The 26,495-nt window shown below is 33.4% G+C and overlaps 1 protein-coding gene across 3 annotated transcripts in view; it reads right to left on the bottom strand.

Moving 5' to 3' along the window:
* LOC126742859 (deoxynucleotidyltransferase terminal-interacting protein 2) overlaps positions 1 to 22,036 on the bottom strand; it is a 51,129-nt gene extending 29,093 nt beyond the window's left edge. Inside the window, exons 1-3 of one of the 3 annotated variants that reach the window (XM_050449676.1) lie at positions 21,967 to 22,036; positions 21,833 to 21,906; positions 21,521 to 21,760 (exon numbers count right to left, since the gene is read on the bottom strand). In XM_050449676.1, the coding sequence (XP_050305633.1) occupies positions 21,521 to 21,632 (112 nt within the window). In that variant the 5' untranslated portion in view covers positions 21,633 to 21,760; positions 21,833 to 21,906; positions 21,967 to 22,036. Of the gene's footprint in view, positions 1 to 21,520; positions 21,776 to 21,832 lie in introns of all 3 variants that reach the window. The other 2 variants (XM_050449674.1, XM_050449675.1) reach the window with 2 other exon arrangements.
* Between the last annotated feature and the right edge of the window lie 4,459 nt (positions 22,037 to 26,495).

Raw genomic sequence — 26,495 nt, 5'->3', positions numbered from 1 at the left:
TTTACTAATGTAATTGATTAGGAAATTGATACGTGAGAGACAGCGTTGCGGTCATAAAGTAAATAAGGCTTTTATTTATTTATTTGCGTGCTTAACTAGAGCTTTACTACTAAAGCAATACATTTAGAGTTAGTATCCGACCTAATGATTGAATCCTTCTTAGCCGGTTTTTATGCCGATTACGGAAGTAATAATGCGTGTCTAAAATTTTATACTTTGACTAAATCCCTTGAAAACCAGACTATCTGTTAGTCATTCATACCACCCCATTTATCACATTTTGGTGGATTGTGGGAGGCTGACGTTAAGGCCGTTAAATTTCATCTTATACGAATTTGCGATCAATGGAGGTATGTCAATCAATGGATTCAATAAAAACATTGCGAGCAATGAATCTTTAATGCTTGAAAAATTTTAGACCTTATTAACCAAGTCTTATATATAGTCCAGTATACAACATTCGAAACAAGAAGAATAGCATGGTTCCACTACCCCTTGACACAGAAGGCTACCGCAGCCGGGGATTAAAATCTCTCAAATATACCTCAAATAAATTTTAAGAATTATGTGCTAGCCTAAATCAGTCCAACTTATCTAAATTATCAATTTTGTCCAATTTATCAAAAGTTTGGAATACTTTAAAATTCTTTTCTCATATTTCTAAAAACAATAATAATCAATTACCTCCGCCCATATTATCGATAGATGGGCTGAGACCTGTTAATATTAATCCTGAGATCTATAAGACCCAGCTAGAAGAACAACATGATTTCTTTTAAACTAGAAGACACTGTAAAGTGTTTAAAAGAAAAACATACACAGCAAAATACTCTATAGACTCGGTGACATACTCAATATATCCAACAGAATTTTACGACTATAAACACTTTCAACCAGATTAACTTATTAAATCAAATAACACAAAATTGGAAAAAAAGTAAATAACTGCGTTTCAGAAACCTAATAAAAACCATGAGTTAGCCGAACACTATAGACCAATTGGTCTATGATCTTGTGTGATTAAAATATTGGAGACGTTAATTGTACGACGTAATTTGCAAATATATATGTATTTTTGCAAATTACATATATTATTATTTTACACATATTATTATTATTATTACATTATTTTCATATATATATTTGCAAATATATATATGAAGATGTAAGCATTTGTATCCAAAAAAGAATTTTTAAAGTGATTTTATGTAAAAATGATATAACCACCATATAAAATTTTTCAACCAAAAAAAGATTATTAACATTATTATTCCTAAAATCGCTTCTAAAAAAATGTGAAATGGAAACACCGCAGCTTAAGCTCCTGCGTGATACGCAAAATGTCGTCTTGTCAACCGGTTTCGTGTTCACAATCGGCATTTATGAGGTTCTGTGTATTCTTCTATATTAGTATATTATTAGAACATTAAAAGGCTAGAATTAGCACTGCCGTGGAACCATAATGAGTTTGTTTGCTTGCAAAATCTGTGATGCAATGATGCCAAATTGGTAAATTTATATAAGACACTCCTTATGAAAAAAACCTCAGACTTTTACTGAAAGATAAAGCTGATATCGTAGACTAACTACAATAAAAATTTCAGCAACGCCGTAATGAAATTTAAAAAATGAGGTATCAGTGTGAAGCTCTTGTTGTCCCCAAAAGCATAACACTATTAAATACAGGGTGTTCCATTTGAAAAAAACTACATATTTTTTCGTAGCTTATTTTTGACGCACCCTGTATACGTAAAATTATTTTTAGTTTGTAGATTTCCGTCAACCTTTTAACCATGTCACATAAGTTTTTTTCTACTCGGTATAGTTTAGGCCTTATTTTAGCCGTACGCCTTACTAACATATTCAGAAGTAGAATCGTCATTGGCAGACCGAATTATTATGTTGGGGTGTGGGTTGTTAAACCGTATATTCGTTTTCTATTTTAATTACGCGTTCTATCCAATTTTTCCATACATCACTTTCGAACTCTGCAATAGCTTGGCATATGTTGTCAATAACTACCGCACCCGTTATAGTTGAAAATTATTTCACATTCGAAGTTTTTTTAATTTACGCCAAACTAATTCAATCGGATTAAAGACACAATAATATGGAAGCAATATTAAAACAGTATGTCCATTACTTTTGGCAATATTGTCAATAAGATACTAATTTTTTAAAGTTATTATAGTTTAGTTATTTTTAAGATATTATACAGGGTGCGGCACAAAGAGCAAATATTTTTAGCGATTGGCCATTAGAGAAGGGAGGGTTGTGCGTCAGATTACATTCGGTGCCTTGCCTCAAAGCATTTCAATTCAATTCAGATTCGGCTTGATAGGCCCCTATTTTTTTTTAAGAAAATAGGGTTACCGTTTCAGTGACCTCTTAACGTTACTTTAATATGGTAAACACCTTCTTTATTCCCGAGTTAGAAAGAAGACATATTGACCATAACCGTTTGTGGTTTCAGCAAGATGGAGCCACAGCACACACCGCCAGGGCATCCCTGGCTGTTGTTCGTCCTTTGTTTGCCAACCATTTAATTTCAAGATTCGGTGACGTTTTATGGCCTGCTTGGTCCCCGGACATGTCCATGTGTGTTTCCTTTTTATGGGGGTACCTCAAGTCCTGCGTCTATGAAAAATCCTCGTACATTAGATGAATTGAAACATGCAATCTGCCAGAAAATTAGTGAAATCAATAGATATTTGTTGCAAAAACTCGAGGCTAGTCTTCGCGAACGCCTTAAAAAATGTGTCGATGGAAACGGTCACCATATGTCTGATATTCTTTTCCACAACGGAAAATCCATCCGGGTATTATCAAATGCTATGTCTTTGTGTATGTTGGTCTTCCAATTAATTTTCCCTAAAGCAAAGGTAAGTTAGTAGTTAAGGGTAAGTAGGTAAGTTAATGATTTTATGATTATTTCAAAAACATCCTATTCCTCTGCCGCACCTTGTATATTATACGACGTATATATTATACGACGTGATAAGAAGACGGTTAAATTTAGGGCAAAGTTGCGCATTTTTGAGCCTAAAAATGTGCCTAAAAAATATTTAAATTTATATTTCTTGTTGGGGCGCTATTGGACCACCCCTTTTGTATGTAGAAATAATGTTTCAGAATCAACAATTTATTAAGATGCGTGTTATAATATATAGGTCTATATATAGTAACAATGAGCTTGGAAACGACAATTCGATTATTTTTTAGTCAAAAAGAGCAGGCTCCAACTTAAATTTAGCAATTTATTTCAGTTCTCTAGCATTTATAGTTACTTCACAATTAATTTTCAAAGTTCGAATAAATACGCCATGTTTAATTTTTTCCTTGTACCAGCGCGGCCGGGATGACACGTCACTGGCGCCCAAGTGGACGCGACGACCGCATGTCGACCGCGCACGCTGCTTTGTTAATATTATTATGCATGTTTTTGCTGTTGTTTGTGTTTTTCAAAATGTCTGCTCCACATACCTGCTATAAATATTGTATTGTATTTTAATAAGTTCATATGTACATAATATGTTCTATGTCGAAAAACGCCTTAGACAAGGAAAATGGTTGGACCGGTATTAGCCTATATTTACAATGCTAACGAAGTGAACCGAATTTTTCTTGCATTATGGTGACACGCTTACTTGTTTTTGAGTGTATTTTAAGGGATTCTTGGTTTTTTTTAAGTAAAATTTTTGGTTAAATCTATACTTTTTGGATATTACATCAAAGTGATCCCACTTTGATATAATATCCTTCTATCTAAAACTCTTGATGTGTTTTGATTTAAATTTCGTAGGAAAAATAATTGCCAGATGACATTTTTGCAAATTTGGTGGCAAGCAGCTCGTTTCAGGTGCGTGATTACAGGTCCACTCATTTTCCTTGTCTAAGAAAAATGCTTAGTTTTTGAAAAACAGGGTGTCAAAGTAAAAATTTATTTTTAATTATTTATAAATATTTACGTTTATATAATGGGTAAGTTGTCTGACTGACCACGAACAAATCCCTGCTCCATTGTAATTAGTCAACAAGCAAAATACGTCAATAATAAAAGTTAAAAGTCAAAATGTCAATAAACAAAACCACCCTGTCAAAATAACGCCTGGGCACTAGGCTGTGGCTGGCTGGCTAGCGAGCCCTCTATAATACACCGTCGCGTCGCGTCGGCGTCTATGACGTAGTGAGACGGGTGCATCCGACACAATCGTCATTCGACATAATGGACATTCGACACAATACCCGCGAAATATTTTAAACGTTCGAGTATGATCGGTTGGGTCTTTTACACGTCAGCCAATTTTTATTCGAAATAGCTGTAGTGTTATCATCTAACACAAAATAGGGTTAGGTATAGGTATATTATTTTGTTTACATTCGAGTCGTGCTTACAATAATTAGTTTATATTTATCGATAGTTTGCCAAAAGTTATTAATTTGTGAGTTGTGAGTTCTTCAGTATATTTGAATAGTATATATTTAAGTATATATTTAAGATATAACTACAAAGGACCTGGGATGATACTTCCTGATACTGATTAAGAAACTTATTTGTTGTCTCTCTCGTCTCAACATAATCGAGTATCTCCGAGCGGTGTGTTATGTGTCGAGGTCACCCTGTTCGGGCGCTCGCGGAGTCGCTTCAGGGAAAGCTTCGGGAGTGTGTCGAATGTCCATTGTGTTATTTGCCCGTTTTCCGACGTAGCGCGTAATTGGGACGGAATCTCGGGAGGTATAAAAAACCCTAGACTAGCAGCCTTATAACTTTGCAAATACTTACCCTAACAACTTGAAATAAACGTCATTGTTCTTATAAACTTATGTTGTATTTATTTTTAGGAAAATATATATATATTTTTTTTCATTTTCCAAGCCCATTATAACAAATTTGAATTTTGTCAGTGTGTTTTAATTAGCATGGTGCAGACTTGGCTCATCCTAAAATCAGTTTCGCGTTTATATTATACTGTAGTTCTTGTTGTTATTCTATTTGTTATATACTGTCGATGTTTATCTCTAAAAACCAATCTCTCAATGGGCAGATCTCGGACTTAAAATGTAAACTCGGGGAGGTGTTGACTCAAAACGAAACCCTTACCATCAAAAATTCCGAACTCAAAGAGAAAATGACGGCACAGAGGGGTCTGGCTAGTGATGGAAATCAAAAGGAACGTAAAAATAAAAAAACCAGGGAAGACGCGGGCCTGTGTCCGCCCTCACAAGACGGAGGCGAGCCGGCCTCGGAAATTGTTCACCCTGAAATAACAACAAACAGAGAGCCAGTCCCCTCAACATCGTCAGCCTCAGATCCCATCCAAAACTCCACCGAAAATCCTACGCCAAAATTAAAAAAAAAATCCACTGTACATGCCCTTAACCGACCTTTCCCTAGCGGGCAAAAGGAGGAGCACTGATCCCATCACAAATATAAACAAAGTCCAAAAAGTAGTGTTAAGAGACACAAAAAACTGGGCCACAAAATACAAGTTATTTTGTGAAAAAAAAATAAACATCGTAAAAGTGCAGAAAGACAGATTGGGATTAGCGCTCTTCCCCAAAACTCCTAACGACCACCGGGCACTAACAGGACTTCTCAAGGGGGAGGGAATGGAATTCCATTCCTTCTTCCTGGAGGAGGACAGGAAGCTGAACGTGATAGAGAGGACTTGACCAAAACTTCAAGCTAGAAGAGGTCGAGGAGGAGCTGAGAGCGATGGGGTTTGAGCCGGAGGAACTGGGCTGGTTTAAAACCGGCCCAGGCCGACGAAGACCCACAGACCTCATCAGATTCCTCGTCCCCAAAGAACAGGAGAATGTGTTTGAAATTGATAACATTTTAAAGATTAGGGTCCGCGTTGAGCGCTTAAGGACTCAGACTATTGCAAACAGGAAGCAAATTGGGCAGTGTCATCGCTGCCAGGAATATGGTCATGTCCTGAGTAATTGCAACGCAAAGCCGCGTTGCCACAAGTGCAAGGGCGAACATTTCTATTCAGAATGTGTAAAAAACAGAGCAACCCCGGCTGAGTGTTGCAATTGCGGCGGTGACCATTCGGCGAGCTATTGGCGCTGCCCAAAAAACCCAAATATAAAAAACACAAACAACCAAAAAAAAAGCTTCGCTGAGACCTTGAGAACGACCGACTCGACTCTAATAACAAGAGGGCGGAGCCAAAGGATGGCAATACATCATCGCACATGAAACGGCCCGAGCTATCAATTAAAAACACAAATCTCCTAAATCTCTTAAGTTTGCCCGACGGGCTCCTGGAAAAAAAAATCGATAACTTAATGGCAAAATTGGAGAAATTAAACTCCAACCTGGCGATCAAACTATTGCTGGGAGTCGAGGTCTAGGTTCTCGCAGTGTCCGTTCGTTTCCTTCCTAACATGTCCAAATCCCAATTCCCATCCTTAATAACCACACAAAAATAAACCTCATACAAAACCCAATCCAACCGCCAAAAACCTAATTTATCACCAAAAACCGTAAAGGACCGGTTACGTTCACACCTCCGCCCGACCTTTTCTCGCTAGCCAAAAGTTCTGCAATCTGAGGGGGCGTGGTCTGCTCCACAGGCTCGCGTCCAACACCATCAGACCCAGACCTCATAAATACATGCAACCAAACCTATCCCGACCAGTCGGTTCCTATTCTCCGAGCAAGTCAAACGTCCAAGCACCTAGATACGACCCAGAATTATAAAAAGATGGCGCCTAATCTCGACAAAAGGATCAATCAAAAGACCGGCAAGAGCCATTCGTTGCTAGACCGGAAATATCAGTGCAAAGATGATGATGACTGTCGATGTTTTGTTTTATTTACTTTCGTCTGAACTTTTAAAGAGTATAAATGTCATTTTGGCGGCATATTGCTACTAGTGATAGTGAATCGAATAGATGTGGTAAATATTTTTAGACATTTTATAATATGTTAGTTTATGGACGTTTTACCATGTTAACACGTGTCATTTTCGACTTGAATATATTTTAAACCTGAATTAGAATTTTTAGATACAATATACGTTAAAAGATATATCGTTAATTTACCTTGATAAAAAAAAATGACAGTACTGTTTTTTAAGACAAAAATTCAAGATTAAATAGTATTGACATTAAAATTAATGAGTTAATTATTTTATTGGGTATTATGTCACTTATATTAAATATCAATTTAGATATATTTTTGTTTTTATAAGCTTCATATGAGGATTCCCAACGATCACATTTATGATGATGCTCGGAGGTTGTTGGACTTATCAACGTTGAGGCAAAGGAGAGTTTACGCTGATTTGGTGGTTTTGTATAAATTGATGAATGGTCAGTTAAATTGAACGGGTGTTTCACTTTTTTGTAGCAGGACTTTAACAGTATTTAGAAAAATTAATTTTAAGGTAGGTTTCTTATATAAATATTGATCGTCAAAATTTTTGTTTCTGAGATACAGAGCGTTCTAGGATGAAGGGTCATAATCGTAAATAATGTCATGTTTCTCCGTTGGCCAGTGGCGGAGATATGACTAATTAATAATGTTAATGTGACTAAAAAAGTAGCACGCCACTGGATTAAGTCGATTAAACGATCATTTCTAAATAGTGCATTTAATTGTAAACAAAAATGCCCTCTTGATATTTTTTCGTATCTGACTCCGTTTTCTCCTCAAATTGGGTTGTAAAAATCACTTAAGATTTGAAGATAAATTTATTTCAACCGTCTAATAAATCGCAACGTAGAACAATACCACAAATACTTATAACTTATTTATAACAAACAATAGATTACAACAGCGATGACACTGCCCAATTTGCTTCCTGTTTGCAATAGTCTGAGTCCTTAAGCGCTCAACGCGGACCCTAATCTTTAAAATGTTATCAATTTCAAACACATTCTCCTGTTCTTTGGGGACGAGAAATCTGATAAGGTCTGTGGGTCTTCGTCGGCCTGGGCCGGTTTTAAACCAGCCCAGTTCCTCCGGCTCAAACCCCATCGCTCTCAGCTCCTCCTCGACCTCTTCTATCTTGAAGTTTTGGTCAAGTCCTCTCAATATCACGTTCAGCTTCCTGTCCTCCTCCAGGAAGAAGGAATGGAATTCAATTCCCTCCCCCTTGAGAAGTCCTGTTAGTGCCCGGTGGTCGTTAGGAGTTTTGGGGAAGAGCACTAATCCCAATCTGTCTTTCTGCACTTTTACGATGTTTATTTTTTTTTCACAAAATAACTTGTATTTTGTGGCCCAGTTTTTTGTGTCTCTTAACACTACTTTTTGGACTTTGTTTATATTTGTGATGGGATCAGTGCTCCTCCTTTTGCCCGCTAGGGAAAGGTCGTTTAAGGGCATGTACAGGGTGGGCCAATTTAGACGTTTTCTTATGGGAAGTCATGTCCCTTTTAGAGATAAAAAAATTTTGACCTCCATTCTCCGGGCTCAAATTTTAAAAGAAGTTTATTGAAGCAAATGAAATTTTGCTATGGCAACAGTTTGGCCGCTAGAGGGCGTTTCTGAAATTTGGTCATTATTAAAGATAAATGATTTCTGTAAAGACTTTCTTATAGCACTTTTAAGCGCTTAACATGCTCATGATATTTAAATTTATACAGGGTCCATCATTATTAAATAATTTTTTTTTTTTTTTTTTAAATGGAATGCATATTATTTTTTTGCATTTTCTTGTAGCCCTTAAAATTCCCTTTTCAAATATATATAATACTAATAATCTAAATTTAATAGTTTACGATATATAAATAAATTTCTTAAATATTAAAAACACGTAGGTAATCACCCGCCATTTTAATCGCGTAAACGGAAAAGAAGGCGTGTTTTAAACTGCTATAAGTGAAGCTTAATATTTACATAAACAAACTTGTTTTTATAATCTATGTTTTCCTTTGTATTTATATTTTGATATTAGAATCCAAAAACGTATCAATTTTTCAAAAAATTCCATATGATTAGATGTTTTATCAAATATAATGAGAATTTAAGGGCCTGCGATATCAACATCCTTATTAAAAATAAGTGCAGTTATTTAAGACACTCAAAGATTAAAAAAGGACGTTATAGGTTCTGTATTTTTTATTTGTGATACTTCAGTAAGCGCTTTTAAAAATCAAAAGTAAATTAAACAATAGCTCCTGTTTTATTAAATATTAATTATATTAATGGACAAATACAGTTATAAAAACAAAATAATACTGTAAAAAAATAATAAAAAAATAAAAGTATTTATTTATTTATTTATTTTAAACTTAGAATATGAACTAACAAACAAAAAGTAAAAACCAGATTTTATTTTTTTATTGATATTTTAACTAAAACTGCAACTCTATATATTACGTACTTATAACAAGTGTTCAAACTGAGCTCCTTCCTGATCAATGCACCAGCGGCTACGTTTTTCAACATTATCAACAGCGTTTCTTAATTCAATATTTGTTATTGTTGCAAATGCATTATGTAAAGCCTCTTCCAACATTACTCTTGAAGTAATTGGCTGTTGGTATACCAAGTCTTTTATTCTTCCCCAAAGATAAAAATCTAAGGGTGTTAAGTCAGGGGATCTAGGCGGCCAACGTATTGGACCTTGATTTCCTATCCACTGCTCACCAAACTTCTCATTTAAATAATTACTGACCACTCTAGAATTGTGCGGTGGCGCACCATCCTGCTGGAAAAATATAGGATGCCTCTGCTGGGCTAGAGGCAATTCCTCTAGGAAGCGCTCAACTTGCGTTTGCAGAATTTGTAAATATCGCTCTGAATTTAACTGTCCATCATAAATATAGGGACCAATAAATCTACCATGAAATATGCCTACCCATACACTAAAACTGTAACGGCCTTGATTTCTTACAGCCACCGTTGCGTGAGGATTTGCTCGAGCCCAGGTATACCTATTATACCTATTAAAAATGCCTGCACTACTAATCGATGCTTCATCCGTCCAAATACAATTGTAGCCAAATGTTGTATCTTGACCACACTTTTGCAAATACCACCGACAGAATTCCAATCTTCTATCACGATTCGCAGGAAAGAGATGATGAACTTTTCGGGTTCGATAAGCTTTATACCTATATTTTTTTTAAATCCGTCTTGCAGAGGTCCTTGGCACACCAGTTTCTACTTCCAATTTCCAGGTGGATAGATTAGAGTTATTTTCAATTGCGCCCAAAACTGTTATATCCAATAGTTCTTGATCGTCATTTATATTATTATTAGCATTTCTTCGCGGTTTAGCAAAAGAACCAAAATTAATAAGGTTTCTTTTTAATTTCTCAAACAGCGTACTATGTGGCTGCCCCCGTTCTGGATATCGTCGTTGATATAAATTACAGGCCTCTCTTGCATTTTCATTACATTCAATAAAACATTTAATCATATCGAATTTTTCATAGTTTTGATACATTGTGATTATCACATAAAAGAAATACAAAGTAAAACAGATTATGAAAATAAGCTTGTTTATGTCAAAATGACGTATTACTCAAAGCAGTTTGACAACCGCCTACTCAACCCTTTACGCAATTGTTTCACCCGCAATTGTGTCACCCGCCTACTCAGTTTTTTAGGCGTTTTAAATGGCACGGCATTATAATTTATTGATACTTAAGAAATCTATTTATATCACCTAAACTAATGAATTTAGATTATAAGTGTTATATATATTTGAAAAGGGAATTTTAAGGGCTACAAGAAAATGCAAAAAAATAATATGCATTCCATTTAAAAAAAAAAAATTAATAATGATGCACCCTGTATAAATTTAAATATCATGAGCATGTTAAGCGCTTAAAAGTGCTATAAGAAAGTCTTTACAGAAATCATTTATCTTTAAAAACACAGCAGCCATAGCCGAAAAACGAAAATAACCAAATTTCAGAAACGCCCTCTAGCGGCCAAACTGTTTGCCATAGCAAAATTTCATTTGCTTCAATAAACTTCTTTTAAAATTTGAGCCCGGAGAATGGAGGTCAACATTTTTTTATCTCTAACAGGGACATGACTTCCCATAAGAAAACGTCTAAATTGGCCCACCCTGTACGGTGGATTTTTTTTTTAATTTTGGCATAGGATTTTCGCTGGAGTTTTGGATGGGATCTGAGGCTGACGATGTTGAGGGGACTGTTTGTTGTTATTTCAGGGTGAACCATTTCCGAGGCCGGCTCGCCTCCGTCTTGTGAGGGCGGAGACAGGCCCGCGTCTTCCCTGGTTCTTTTATTTTTACGTTCCTTTTGATTTCCATCACTAGCCAGACCTCCCTGTGCCGTCATTTTCTCTTTGAGTTCGGAATTTTTGACGGTAAGGGTTTCGTTTTGAGTCAACACCTCCCCGTTAAAAGAGTATGAGGTAGTATTTTCTAAATTTATATTTAGTGTAATAATAATGTAATACTACCTCTCTTGAACTGCTGCATTAATCTGTTGTAAAAAATAGGCAACTTACAATCTCAATTGACGTGTCCGAGCGTTTTTCCGAACACGCTCCCATTTATTATCGAATTTATTCAAAGTTACAGACTCGCACTGTACAATCTATTATCACTGAAATTAATAATACAAATTTGCACTGCAATAATTTCAATGTTAGGTACTACAGGAAAACTCCTTTGTATAGTTTTAAACTTATTTCTGCAGAGACGTTTGGCAGCGTGCGTATGAATAGCGATGCCCCGTATTATAACCGTAAAAAAAAAACTTTTTTTTTTATTAAAAAAAAAGTGAGAAAAAGTGCAATATTGATATGACAAGTGACGGCGAAAAAGACGGTGTTAAGAAAGCGGGACGATACAATATAAATCTATGACATAATAGGGCCAATTCATAAGGATCTATAAACATTTTAAGATCTGAAATAAATACAATCATCGGTGTGAATACCACAGCGGAGATAAAAATTTGGCTAAAATTCCAAGGTAACAATGCAGAGGTCAACGGAAATAAAATAACAATTCCGAAATATTTACAAATAATGATTTTAATTAAGTAGAGCTAAACCAAAATAAGAACGTTAATATGCATGAACCCAATCCCTGTAATTCAGAAAATATTTTTAAGCCTCGGAATTCAATCCTTAGAACTCCTCCAAAAATTCCAACTAGTTGAAGATAGGATAGAAACAGTGACATAAAAAGGTCACGCTCGGAAACTAGTCCCCAAGATGCTCAAGCAAGGAGCAAACTATACAAAGCTAATGAAAATCCATCCAGCGAGTTTGACAGATCATGCACATGACTCATTGCTCCTCAAAGACACAGATTAGATACAGAAACAAAATCAACATAGCTGAAAATATAATAAAACTCTTAAGTGAGGCAACAGGAACCGTCTTACTGTTTTCAGAACACAATGTCATAACAAATTTGAAACGGACAACCCTAAAAATCAATTTTCTACCAGTTACCAGTTTAGCCCATAAAGTACGATCGTTGGAGAAAGAAAATCAAATGATGCTCCAACAAATTAGCATATATAAACGGTAATCAGAAAAGAAAGGAAAACTGTAAAGAAAAAATGGGAAACTCCTAAAGTAAATAAATATGAGAAGCTGATAAAATCCAAAAAATCAGATAATTCCAGGAATGCAGGAAATAAAAAAGAACCTTTCTGAAACCCTTGGTGGAACAGAAAAATTTAAAAATGTAGGGCATTTGAGGAATGGAGGAATAATTATTGACAAAACTCAACAAAATGTTCTACAAGATGCACTCAAGAACTTTGCAGCCAAAAAATGAGAAAACACAGATCCTATGTTTTTGATAACTGGCATTGGACAAGAATATGACCCAAAATACTTTGTGGCAGAATTAATAGAAGAGAATCCTGACATAAAAGTTATAGTTATCAATAAGAACGAATAGAGAAAATTGGGTGCTACAAACTAAAGCTGATATCTTTAAATGGTTTATAAAAAATGACAACCTAAGCTTTGACTTAACTTAAGCTTATGTACAAGAATACACCAATCTAGCTATATCCTTTAAGTGGTTAAGTTATAAGGTCACGTTGCTAACTGTAAAAGGTTGAACTTACGTGACCGAATCCACTGGGCAAGAGATCCAAATTGTCTAGCTTTTTTGCAAAAATTAAACAAAATGCGACAAGTAAACTATTCAAGTGACAATCAAAATTTTTTGGGTCCAAAAACAGGCTTAACTATAACTACCCCAGGTAAAACAATAGATATCAAAGAATCAGCATTGTTGGAAATTCTTTGCATAGATTAAACCACCTAATTGAGGAAAATTGCAAATTCATCTGTATAACAGAACATTGGAAGAGAAGGAATCAGCTTCAGATTTTCCAGATTAGAAACTTTTATTTAGCTTCTTCCTTTTGCTGTGAGAAGAGATATGGTGGAGTAGCAGGGTATGTGGAAAAAAATTTATTTTCAAGGTTCTAAAAACTATAAACAATAGGTTGGCAATGGAAGAGCAGTTTGAATGCACTCGCGTCGAGTGTATTCTGGCAAGTGAACAGTTTTATGTTCAGTGTATAGACCTCCAAAAGGTGATGTAAAAATATTTAAAAAAAAATAGACGAGTTACTTTTGTCTTTGACAGCCAGTCAAAAGAAGGCATTTATAGCAGGTGACTTTAATATTAAACTTTTAAAACCTAATAGAGATAAACAAGAACTCTTCTCAATCATGAACTCATTTAATTTCTATCCAACAATTACAGAAAAAACTAGGTTTAGTATTTTAGTATAGTTTAGTTTTTAATAATAATAATAATAAAAATAATAATAATAATAATAATATGTCTTTATTAAAAAAAAGCAGTATTAGTCTTACAATATTACTTAATACTACATTACCAAAGAAGGCGAAGATTAGCTTAGAGCTACTCTTTAACTCTTAACCTTCCTAACAATCACAGTTTAAATGGAGAAAACTAAAAAAAAAATTAAAAAAGTAACAAGTATATATAAAGTATTTATCTTCTAGACTATATTTTGGATTGATTTAAAAACAAAAGTTTATAATATTTCCTATACACATTTAACAAAGTATTAAATATTGGTTTAGTATTAAAGAACTTAACGGCATTATAAGTAAAAGATCGCTCGAACAGAGCCGTGGAATGGTGCGGCATGGTCAAGATATTGTATCTAATATTTCGAGTGTGAACCTGGTTTCTTGGTATTAACTTTTCAAAAAGATATTCAGAACTTTGACTAACATATAATCGGTAAAGAAAAGTAGAAGTGAAGTATTTGAATAGGTAAGGTAGCATTAACCACCTCAACTGAAATATAGAGTCTGACACATCATCAAACTTTCTGAGGTTAAAAATAAATCTACAGCAAGTATTCTGCACACGTTGCAGGCGGTAACGATTTATTTGGTCTAAGCAAGGATAATAAACTATAAGGCAGTAATTTAAAATAGATAAAACAAGAGCTCCTACGAGTTTTTTCCTAGTTTTAAAATTTAAAATGTGTTTAAATTTTAAAACACTTTCAGGATTGGAGGATTTGGGAATCGGACATACCACCGACTCACGCCAGGGCCTGGGAAAATATCCTACATCCAAACAACAATTTATAATATGAGTGTCATGATCCAGAATATCAGGGAGATATAAGTATCACATACGTCGAGTTATGTTATCCACACCAGAGGCATTGGACCTGATATTTTTTATAGTTTTTTCGACAGTATTTTGGTCTAAAGAAAAATTTTAATTATCTTCGGTAAATTTATTACGGGAGTAGAAGTTAATTTTGTTTAAAGATTAATCAGATTTATTAAAAACGCCTACAAAAAAAATTGTTTATTTGATTTGGATCAGATAATTATATTAAACGGCAGCTCATTATTATTCTTGGTTGTTTTAATATTTAAAGTTTCTAGACCTTTTAAAAGTTGTTTACCAGTTTTGTCACTCTCCAAGCTTGCAAGATATGCAGCTTTTTCTCGTCTTATTGATGCCATCGCAAAATTATGATATTACAATATCTCCATTTTTCTAACTAAACACTTGTGATTTTTGTATTTAGTCCAAGCCTTATCATATTTCTTTAAAATAAGTCTTAAGGTGTCTGTCAACCAGAAAGCTGGGTTTTTACTGACTCTTATAGTTCTGTAGGGTGCATGAATATTAAATAAACAATTAATATTTTGTTCTAAATATTGAACTTTTTATTTATGTCCGCAAGATAATAAATATTATCCCAGTAAATATGTGATAAATCAATCTTAAAGTATATCTCATTGAAATATTTAAAATTGCAAATGGTTATAAATGTTTGTTTTTGTCATTTAACGACTAATTTTAAAGTGCAGAAAGACATTTGTTTGTGATCACTTAAACCTGCAACAACGGTGCCACTTTTATGACAATGTCTTTAGTATTAATAAAAATGGGATCTAAGCATGTTGCAGTAGTATTTCTTATATGAGTTGGTTCATTTATTAATTGCACAAGCCCAAAAGAGTTAAGCATAGAATATAATGAATTCCGAGAATTACTGAATAATCATAGGTCACTAAAAGATGTGGAACAACTTCTTCCAGGAAATTTATAATTCCAAACGCTTTCGATTTAGGAGGCCTGTACATTATAAGTATTGCAATATTGTGTATACCAAATTTAACATTTAGAAGCATAAATTCAAAGTTTACATTATTAACATTAATATTTACAATTTCGCACTGAAACATTGACCTGACATAAATGCTAACACCATCCCCAACTCTGTTTAATCTATCCTTTCTAAAAAAATTATAACCTGGCATAGACACCGCACTGTTTAATATATTTTCATTCAGCCACATTTCACTTATACCCAAAATATATTTTTTGCTTACAAAATTAGGAAAATCCGGAAAACTTGGCAATAGATCTAATATTTAAATTGGCTACATTTAAATAAGAATTTAATGGTTTGTTAGCCATTTCTTATAAACTATTGATAGAAAATAAACTATATATAAAAAAAAACAATAAAAATAGCTAATTATCCCTGTAAAAAAAGTTATTCATAATTAATTTGAGATCCAAGCTTTTAAGCATTGGTGACTGTACAATCTCATATTTTAATCATAAATGGCAAAAAGTAATTTTCTTAACTAAAAACCAGTACATATACGCAAAAGAATACAATTTTTTTCTGAAGAAAACAAAACTTTTTAAAGGGTAACTAAAATTGTTTCTGTCATCCTCCACTAAATTTATTTAAAAATCATCTATCCTACATGTTTCGGACATATAAGATGTACATCTTCAGGGATCTATAAAGAACCGAGGAAACTTATAAGCTAAGGATAAAAAGTGTTGAAATAAAAGTTATTAAAATTAACTTACATACAATGAGGGTTTTCGTCACAACATATAACAAGCTATCGTGCTACTGGCAAGGTCAAAAGTTAAAATCTCAACAATAAATAAAAGGGCATCTACAATAATTATAAAAAGCCTTAATTAATTAACAAATAAACAATTGAACGTTAAAGACAAAATACTTACATTAAGATGCATGAGAAGGGACTAAGCAGGGTCTATACAAACATTAAAATCACATAATTACAAAACTAGGATAATTGTTATGTTAACAAGAACTAAAAACAAAAGAAATATATAACTTTTCAATAGGGCGCGCCCTATTTAAAATATGGTACCTGTAATTTGTAAAATTAGACTTTGTTAAGTTGGCTACAGATGGCGGTACTAGAAATGATACTTATAAATAACAAGTTTTGACTCTAATATGAGAGAAAGAAAAGGCGTTATAAATTATCATTAAAATTTAATGAATTAAAAAAATGTGTAGATGAATGATTAATTTGATCATTGACACATGTATTATTTTGTATAGCTCTATTTATTTCTAAAATTTCAAGTAAATTCAGTTTATTACCTTTATGGCAGAAATGTAAATATTTAGTGTCTAAAAGAGGATCGAGGTTATTGAGATGTATGTGTCTAGCAAAATTGGATTTGATATTTGAAGGGCAAAGATTGCGTTTTCTAGCCTTTTCGATCTCTTTACAATGTTCAGTAACGCGAGTGGAGAATTTTCTACCGGTTTGACCGATATAAAAAACGCCACAGTTATCACTGGAGCAGTTTAATTGATAAACACCTGATTTTTGGTCGAGGGGTACTACGTCCTTTGGGTTAACTAAGAAGGATTTAAGAGTGTGTACGGTTTTAAAGCTTGTATTAATAAGGTGAGAGCTAAAGATGTTTTTTAATTTATGTGATATCGGACCCCAAAACGGCAGTGAAAAATATTTAGTTTCTTTAGGTTCTTTATACACTAAATTTCTGTTAAGTGATTTATTTAAATGTTTGTAATAAATTTTATTTATAAGTTGGAAAATTATTGTTATTTGCAATTTGTTTAATGATCTTCAACTCCGAGAGGAAGTCTGTCCTTTCTAGGGGGATAGAGAAAAGTCTAGAGAAATATGAATGAAACTAAGCAAGTTTATGGTTATGGGGATGGTTGGAACTATAGGGGATGGTGCTGTCAGTACTTGTGAGTTTACGATATATCGAAAATTTAATTTTATTGTTGAAGCGTTTAAGATTAAGATCCAGAAAAGGCAATGATTCATTTTCTTCTATATCAAAAGTGAACATTATTGAAGGGTGTAAGGCATTTAGAAAAGTTACAAAAGTGTTTAACTCTTCTTTATTCCCTTGAAAAATGACAAAAACATCATCCACATATCTTTTGATAAAGAAGATGTGGTGAAAAAGAGAACTGTTCTTAATTTTGTGTTCTAAATTAGACATGAAAATCTCTGCTAGCAGAGGAGATAAGCTTGAGCCCATAGCGACTCCTGTGTTTTGCTGGTAAAAACATCCATTAAACTGGAAAAAATTTTGTTGTAGAACTAACTCAACTAAAAGGGATAAATTATCAATATGAATTTGGGAAAAACTGGAACAGTCCTTAAGCAGATCTCTCACCAACAACACACAATCACTGGGGGATGCTTGGAAATAGATTACAGACGTCAAAAGAGACTAGAAAGATTGCGGGTGGTAAAGTCAGATCCTTTATTAGTCGTAAAATATTTAATCATGTTCCTTTTTCGATTAGGACTGTTACAGACCTTAAAAAGTTTAGGAGAGAACTAAAGAAATTAATCTTACCAAAAGCTTACTACAGAATTGAAGAGTATTTTAACGATTCATTTTAATATTTAAAATTATTTGGTTTTTTCTTTGTTTATATAAAATATGCTTCTATGTACAATCAAAATCGATTCTGTATTCTGTTTTTGTCCTGTATAACCAAATAAATACTTGTATTATAAATTCTAGGATTAGGAAGCTTTTAGCATAAGTTTGTAAACTTAGCAAATAAAGTATATTTTGACTTTGATTTTTGACTTTAATTCATCTGCTAGTTGTGAAGAATTTTTAATGGAAAAGGGACTCTTAAAGTTGGTAACTAAAAGCAAAATGTGATTCAGCCAAGAGCTGAGTTTATCACAAGGAGAAGAACAGTAGGACACCACTGGACGAATAGGAATGTCTTGCTTATGGATTTTAGGGAGGCCATATAACAACCGCAACCAGTAGAAAATTCTCCACTCGCGTTACTGAACATTGTAAAGAGATCTAAAAGGCTAGAAAACGCAATCTTTGCCCTTCAAATATCAAATCCAATTTTGCTAGACACATACATCTCAATAACCATAACTTCGATCCTCTTTTAGACACTAAATATTTACATTTCTGCCATAAAGGTAATAAACTGGATTTACTTGAAATTAGAAATAAATAGAGCTATACAAAATAATAATACTATATGTGTCAATGATCAAATTAATCATTCATCTACACATTTTTTTAATTCATTAAATTTTAATGATAACTTATAACGCCTTTTCTTTCTCTCATATTAGAGTCAAAACTTTTTATTTATAAGTATCATTTCTAGTACCGCCATCTGTAACCAACTTAACTTAAGTCTAATTTTACAAATTACAGGTACCATATTTTAAATAGGGCGCGCCCGATCTTTTGAAAAGTTATATATTTCTTTTGTTCTTAGTACTTGTTGACATAACAATTATCCTAGTTTTGTAATTATGTGATTTTAATGTTTGTATAGACCCTGCTTAGTCCCTTCTCATGCATCTTAATGTAAGTTTTTTGTCTTTAACGTTGAATTGTTTATTTGTTAATTAATTAAGGCTTTTTATCATTATTGTAGATGCCCTTTTATTTATTATTGAGATTTTAACTTTTGACATTGCCAGTGGCACGATAGCTGGTTATATGTTGTGACGAAAACCCTCATTGTATGTAAGTTAATTTTAATACCTTTTATTTCAACACTTTTTATCCTTAGCTTATAAGTTTCCTCGGTTCTTTATAGATCCCTAAAGATGGACATCTTATATGTCCGTATCTTGTATGGACTACTTCAAAACTTTTTTTATTCAACAGCTAAAAGAAGAAAACTGGGCTGACGTTTTTGGTAAGGAAGATTGTGATGTAAATAGCCAATGGGGAGCTTTTATAAATATATTTGTACCAATTTTTAATCAAAGTTTTCCAAAGAAACTAATAGGTAAGAAAAGTAAAAAAGAAGATTTCTATAAATATAATGAGGAAGTTAGGGAAGTGAAGGCTAGATAAGATACTCTTTTTAAATTAAAACAATGTTTTTCTATGTATACAGATAAATACAAAATTGTAAAAAAAAAGAGTAGAGACCCTCTTGATAAAATGTAAATATAAAAAATATGAAAATAAGATAAATACATTAGCTCATAAAAATAAATGTATGTGGACTATATACAAAGAAGTTTCTTGGAAAGTCATAAGTCAAGAACCTTCTATCACTGGGCAAGCTGAGCAAGCTGCCAATGAGTACAACAATTTTTTTTTTTAAATAGTACCTTATCTCTTAAAAGATTTAAAACAAACAACATCGCAAACGAATATAGCAGCTAACCCTAGAAGCTTCTTGTTAAAGCCCATAAACCCAAGTGAACTTTTAAGTATTCTTGAAAAAGGAAAAAATTAATTAAGCTGTGGAAATGATGATATGCCAGCAAGTATTGTCATGGTTTGCATTCCAACCATATCTGAAGTCTTTTGCCACATTTTAAACAATTAAATTATGAAATTTTCCCAGATTAATTAAAAAGTGCACTCATTAAGCCAATCTACAAAAACAAGGGTGATCCTAATGAATTTGACAACTATAGACCGATCAGCCTACTTCTAAGTTTTTCAAAGCTGTTTCAGTTGACAGTTTGCAATCAGCTTCTCAGTTTTTTAAAAGAGTGCAATATTTTATCTGATAATCAACAACAACAACATACATCAACATCTTGAGGGTAGTTCTACACAAACTGCCATATTTCAGTTCACTTGTGCAGTTTTGAGAAATTTGGAGGAGTGAAAGCTTTCATTGGGAATATTTTTAGACCTTTCTAAGGCATATATTTCTATGTTTAGATAGAAATTTATTAATAAAGAAATTAGTTATATGGGGTGAGAAATAATTCCTTAAAATGGTTCATTTCTTATCTCAAAAATAGTCCAACAAGTAAATGGTAAAAAGCAGCAGATCAGAAATTCAGGCTAATGAAATAGGTACACCACAAGGGAGGTTTTGGGGCCTTTTTGTTCATTGTGTTTATAAATTACTTGCCTTTTAAAAATATTGATAAAATTCAAACAGTATGCAAAACCCTAACAATATTTGTAGTTGACAAAAATGTATTAGTGGCATCTTCGAACATCTCTGAGCTATGCCTGGCTTAAAGAGCCTTGTATTTTGTGAACTCTGAATCTGTAGTAAGTACAGCATTATTTTCTGGGCAGCCAATTCTAAGATACAAAGTATATTTGTCATTCAAAAAAGGGTAATTAGAATAATGTTTGAGATGCAATACTTGGAATAATGTAGAGGTATTTTTAGATCTAAGAGAATACTAACTGTATATGCATTGTATATATTTTAAGCAGTGATGTTTTTATTTAAAAATAACTGAAAAACTTACTACTTTAGAACTGTATGGTCTGGACAATTACTTAGGTCCTAGGTATAAAAAACTCATGAATTGCCCCAAAACAAGGTTATACTACTTACATTAATTTTTTAAAAGTAAGAATTTTTTGAATTACCAACCTACAGGAGTGACATAAATTACTGGGTCCTCTGTAGTCTTTTTACATAGATAATGAAGTTTCATTGCTCTACACATTTATGAAAAGTAGTAATTGAACATCATAATTAATCTTGTATATATAACTAAGAATGTGATCTACAAACCAATATGTTATATCTGGTTTGCAACAACAAAAATATCTCTATTTGCATTTCTCTTCTGCAGCCATTTAGCTATTATGGATTATGAAATAAAACTTCACTATTAATAAAAATCACTATGCATTAAGAGAAGTTGTTTACCTTAATTTCATCATTTTTAATTGAAATTTCATAAATTAGAAAGAGATTCAATCATCTCACTTTCTAATTTAAGGTGACAAGAAAAGTTAGGTATTCATATGAAGGGATAGTTCTACTAAATATTACATACCTTTTATATTATTTGTTCCTATTATTGACTTTATTTTTAGAATTTCAGGTTTTCTTCCTTCAGCTTTAGCTTTTTGTTTCTTGAACCATTCAGTTTTTTTAAAAGCCCTCATGGATGTTTTTAATTCCGTCTGTCCTGTTTTTGGTATTACATCTTGTTTTTTTTGCTTTAATAACCCAGAACGCTTATCTCTGAATTGCTTTAATTGTTCAATAAGTAAACCTTTTGTGTGGGTGGAAGCTATAATAAAGGCCTCTTTTTAATTATTCAAGATAAGTTGACTACATATGTAGTACCCAATTATTACCTTACCTTCTGTTTCCTCTATTGGGAATGAAGAGAATACTTCATTTCTTGCCTTATCTCCAACAGAATCTAGAACGAAACTAAAATCCATACCTGAATTAATAATAAAATTCTAGGAGATATGAAAGTTTTAAAGTCACTTATTCAAAAATCAGTAGGAGCAAATCACAAGCAACACGAATATAAAGAAATTAAATTAGAGAGATGTCAAATGGAAATGATACAGTATACCAGTGTTGCCAGGTCAAAAAATAAAAAATCACCAGGTCGGAGCCAAAAAAGTTGCCAGATTTACTTTCTTTTTTTAAAGATGATTCAGTGGTACATATTATTATTATATAAATGAAAAGCTTTACTCGAAAATAAATAAATAAAAAAACTACTTTAAGTATTTTGTTTCTATTTAGTTATTATTTAGTATAATATGCAAGGTTCTTTTTCCGTCAAAAATATTACAAAAAATAATATTCTATTAAAAAAAACATTGAAAACAGGCCAACAAGATATTCAAATGTATAAGGTACTGTTGGGTAATAAGGCCGGGTTAAGAAAAATATTTTTGTTATAACCAAATAAAAAATATTTTTATTACAAAGTAAGATACAAAAGATAAATCAACATGTATTCTTTTAAAAAACATAACTAAAAAATGAAAACAAGAATTTTTAAACATTCATAATGCAAAAAAATAAAAACAACTCTTTTGGCCTTATTACCAGCATAGGCAGGTAATATGGCCACGGACTAAAATTTGTAGCAGGTAATAAGGCCGATTTTTAAAATTTCCTCAGGGCATGCATTCAGGGCAAATAAATGCTTCTTTATCTTCAACTGTTAGTCCAACACATTCTTCGTGAACCCAAGTACCACAAGATGAACATGCTCTCATATCGGCTACAAAGTCAAGCAGGCAAACAGAACACATCCATACAGCTGAAAGGCTCGTAGTTGGCGTATTGGCGGACTTCCTCTTCACAACAGAACCCTTTTTTGAGATATTGGTAACCTTTTTACCAGAACTACGATCCTTAAATATGTGCCTTTTGACCTCTTGAGCACGATAATTCAAAGCCTTTCTTCGATTGGAGGTTTTTATTGGTGCCATATCAGGTGTAACTAAAACTTCAGAGAAAGAGTTTTGATGTGAAGTTTCTCCTTTTTCAGCTAAATCTTCTAACTGAGTTGATTGAGACTGAGACTGATCTGCAGGGCTGGTACTGGAATGTACTGTTGAATTATCCTTAGTTGTCTTAAATAATGTTGCTAATGGAATATCATCTTCCGAATCCCAAAGTTCTTCCCTTACTATGGCACTTTCCTCACTATTTTCAGCTGCAATATTTTGACCACGATGAGTTGGAAGATTTGGGGCGAATGCATGTTCAGGAATGGCGTTTCTACTGAACGGGTAGATACCAGTTGATCTAAAACCATTGCAGATGTTATTAATAGTCATACACTTTCCCCAGACTGGCGTGAATACATCAGAAAATCTCTCTTTACTCAACCTTCTATCAGGATGTTGACTCCAATATTCAAGAAGCTGTTGATCCCAGTGGGATTCAAAAGACCGGAAAACGGATTTGTCCATTGGCTGGAGCTCGTGAGTCGTATTACTGGGTAGGCATAAAAGCTCAATTCCTAAAGTTTCTGCCTTTTCAGCAATGGACTCATCTAGGTGACTTGACGCTCCATCAAAAATTAAAATTGTTGGAGGGGAAGACATAAATTGTGAGAAGTGCTCCAGCCATTTGATAAATATCTCAGTCGTCATGCTGCCCTTTGCGGTCATGTGTACAGCTGAGCCTGCTGGTAAACCATCAGAATAGCAAGGTTTTCCACGTTGCCCTTTGAATAAAATCATAGGTGGTATGACATGGCCTAGGGCATTTGTACAAGCAACTACTGTGACGTTTTCCGCATGTTCAGGCGCCACTAAGTGCACTCTTTTGGCACCTTTTTGGGCTAGTACTAGCTGCTGGTGATGAAGGGTTAATCTGCAACCCTTCTCATCCATGTTGTAAATTTTTTCGGGGCTATGTTTTAATCCGGTTCTACACAGCAGAGCATCCAATTTATCAAAATAATCATTTACAATGAAATGATTCAATTTCTGAGCTCGGGCAGGATTTAATTGCTGTGCTTTGCGTTGAGCTATTTGTGGATGACGTCTTAGAAAGGCACGGTACCATTCTTTACCCGCCAATTTTTTTTCCCGGTTAAATTTATGTTTAACGCTCATTTTCTCACAATAATTGAAAACACTTCGGCGTAAAACTTTCGAAGTTAACGGAAAGCCTCTGCTAGAAAATCTCAATATTTTCCTTTCTAAGTCCGTTTCCTGTTCCATATTTAATACTGGTTTTGCTCCCAATGACCTGTTTGAGGAACCGGATTTAAGGTGATTCCTTAAGGTACGACGCGGAATCCCAGATTGCTGTTCCACCCATTCTTGAGACCGACCACTCCTTAATAGCTGAAGGGCCTCTTCCATCATTTCTTCGGTCCAATTTGCTCGTATTCCTCGATTTTTTTTCCCCATAACTGAAAAATAAAAAAGTATTTTCTACTGCGTATGTAGGAGACAGATAATATGGCCGGAACATTATAGCTACAGCTATAATACTTACCTAAGCTAGAAAACTGCTCCGCGCTGTAACTGTTGCTGACACGTTGGTATAAAAAACTATTTTCTAAGACTTCCGCAGGAATCCTACATGGAAAAACAACTTTTAGACCATCTTGTAATAGGCCTTATTACCTGGCTAGAAACTTAAAGGTAACCATTTCGGCAGGCAATAAGGCCGGGAGCTCATTGCATTGAGATAAGGTGGGAAATTTCTTTAAAAAAATATATAAGTAAGTAAAAAATATATAAGTAATGGGATTATTTTTTTAAGACTTTTGCCAGCGTAAACAATTAAGATAAATTTACAAAAAATTACGCATTATTTTGTAGCCGGCTTTATTATCTGCAAACAAATTTAATGGTAAGGCAGGTAATAAGGCCGCGGCCTTGTTACAAGTCTGGCATCCATTTTCTTTTTGAGGTTAGGTGTAACAAAAAAAGAGTAAATAAAACGAAACAACTATGTTAAGTTAATCTATATACCAACACAATTTGGAAAATATAATGCAAACAATACTCTAATCAAACTACCAAAAAATGTTACTCACCTTTTGCAGGTATTTTTTACAACACGGGCACGAAAACACTTCCAAATTTTTAAACACGCGCATGTAGGTAAATGGAGGAATGTATACTAGCTCGCAAAGCGCCAACTGTTTTGTGTTAGATCTGTCTACACCTAGATGGTGCCACTAGGACCACAGAATATTAAGGTATCCGTTGGGATAACTTTGGCTTTATTACCTGCCCGGCCTTATTACCCAACAGTACCTTATAAAGATATATTTTATTTAGGTATACATATTATTATTATGTTTTGATGTAACAACTTTTGGTATGTTATAATCATAGCAGTTTTTATCAATCAGTCTTTTAGTATGTAAAATACCACTTATGGTTACTTCTCCTAATTTGTTTCTTAATTTTGTTTTATTAAGATTGATAGTACTAAATAACCTTTCGACGCACGCGCTGCTATGAGGTAAAGTAAGCAATATTTTAACAAATTTGGACAATTCCGGATATTCGTAGGTATCATCGCCTTTTTTTAATTAACATATTTTTTTCCAGAAAACTAAATAATTTATTGTGAAGTCAATGGAACTATTTTTTAATAATCGAAACTCTCTATCCAAACTATTTATGTCATTTACCACATTTGGAAAATTAATAGCAGCAGACGCTATACTATCTACGTTTGGAATATTTAATGGATTCAAAAATGAAATCTGTTTAAGAATGTTCATTTCTCTACTATTAAACGGGAATCTCTGGTAAATTTGGTGAGCTACTTTAACGTAAAAATCCAGGCATTTGATCAAAAATGTTGTTTTTTCCTCATTACTTTCTCATTTTGTTGAAAAAAATAAATAGATTCTAAAGGCAAGAAATTTTCCGGATTTCTATACTGTAGTTTGGATAATTCAGTGTTTTTTAAATACTCCGGTTTAATATAATAGCTCAGTAAAAGTTGATATGAGGTAGTAATTTTCTCATATAGTAAATGAATTTTTGGGGTTTCAGCTTGAAAGTCTAAATTTAAGTTAGTAAACGTTGGCAAAATATATTCCCAGAAAAAATAAGTATAATTTTGCCGTGGGATCAGAAAAGGCTGTATGGATCTCACTTGCTCCCAAAGATTGAGATTCAAATGCTTCTATTCTAAAATACAGCTTTAGAGCTTCAAATTGCTCAATAACTCTTACAACCACAGCATTTAATGACAACCACCTTGTTTGAGAGGGTTGCAATAGCTTATGTGGCTTAATAGTAAGAAATTTTTGAAATTCTTAAAATTCTTGTTGCCTTTTATTATATTGCAAGAACGAAAAAATGTTCCTTACAAGTTTCTCTACGGAATTTGGTATTTTTTCGCAGGCATATGACGCACACAAAGCAAAAGAATGGCAAACACAGTTAATTACAAATAAATTCAGAATATCTTTTATTAGCAGAGTTTTAAGATAATGATTTCTACCCATCATTGCATTTGCGCCATCTGCCGCGAAACCGACTAAATTCTGTTTGTAAGGAATATCA

This window comes from Anthonomus grandis, chromosome 12 (genome assembly GCF_022605725.1).
Source record: "Anthonomus grandis grandis chromosome 12, icAntGran1.3, whole genome shotgun sequence".
Classification (NCBI taxonomy): Eukaryota; Metazoa; Arthropoda; class Insecta; order Coleoptera; family Curculionidae; genus Anthonomus; species Anthonomus grandis.
This window is presented reverse-complemented; position numbering and strand designations above follow the sequence as displayed.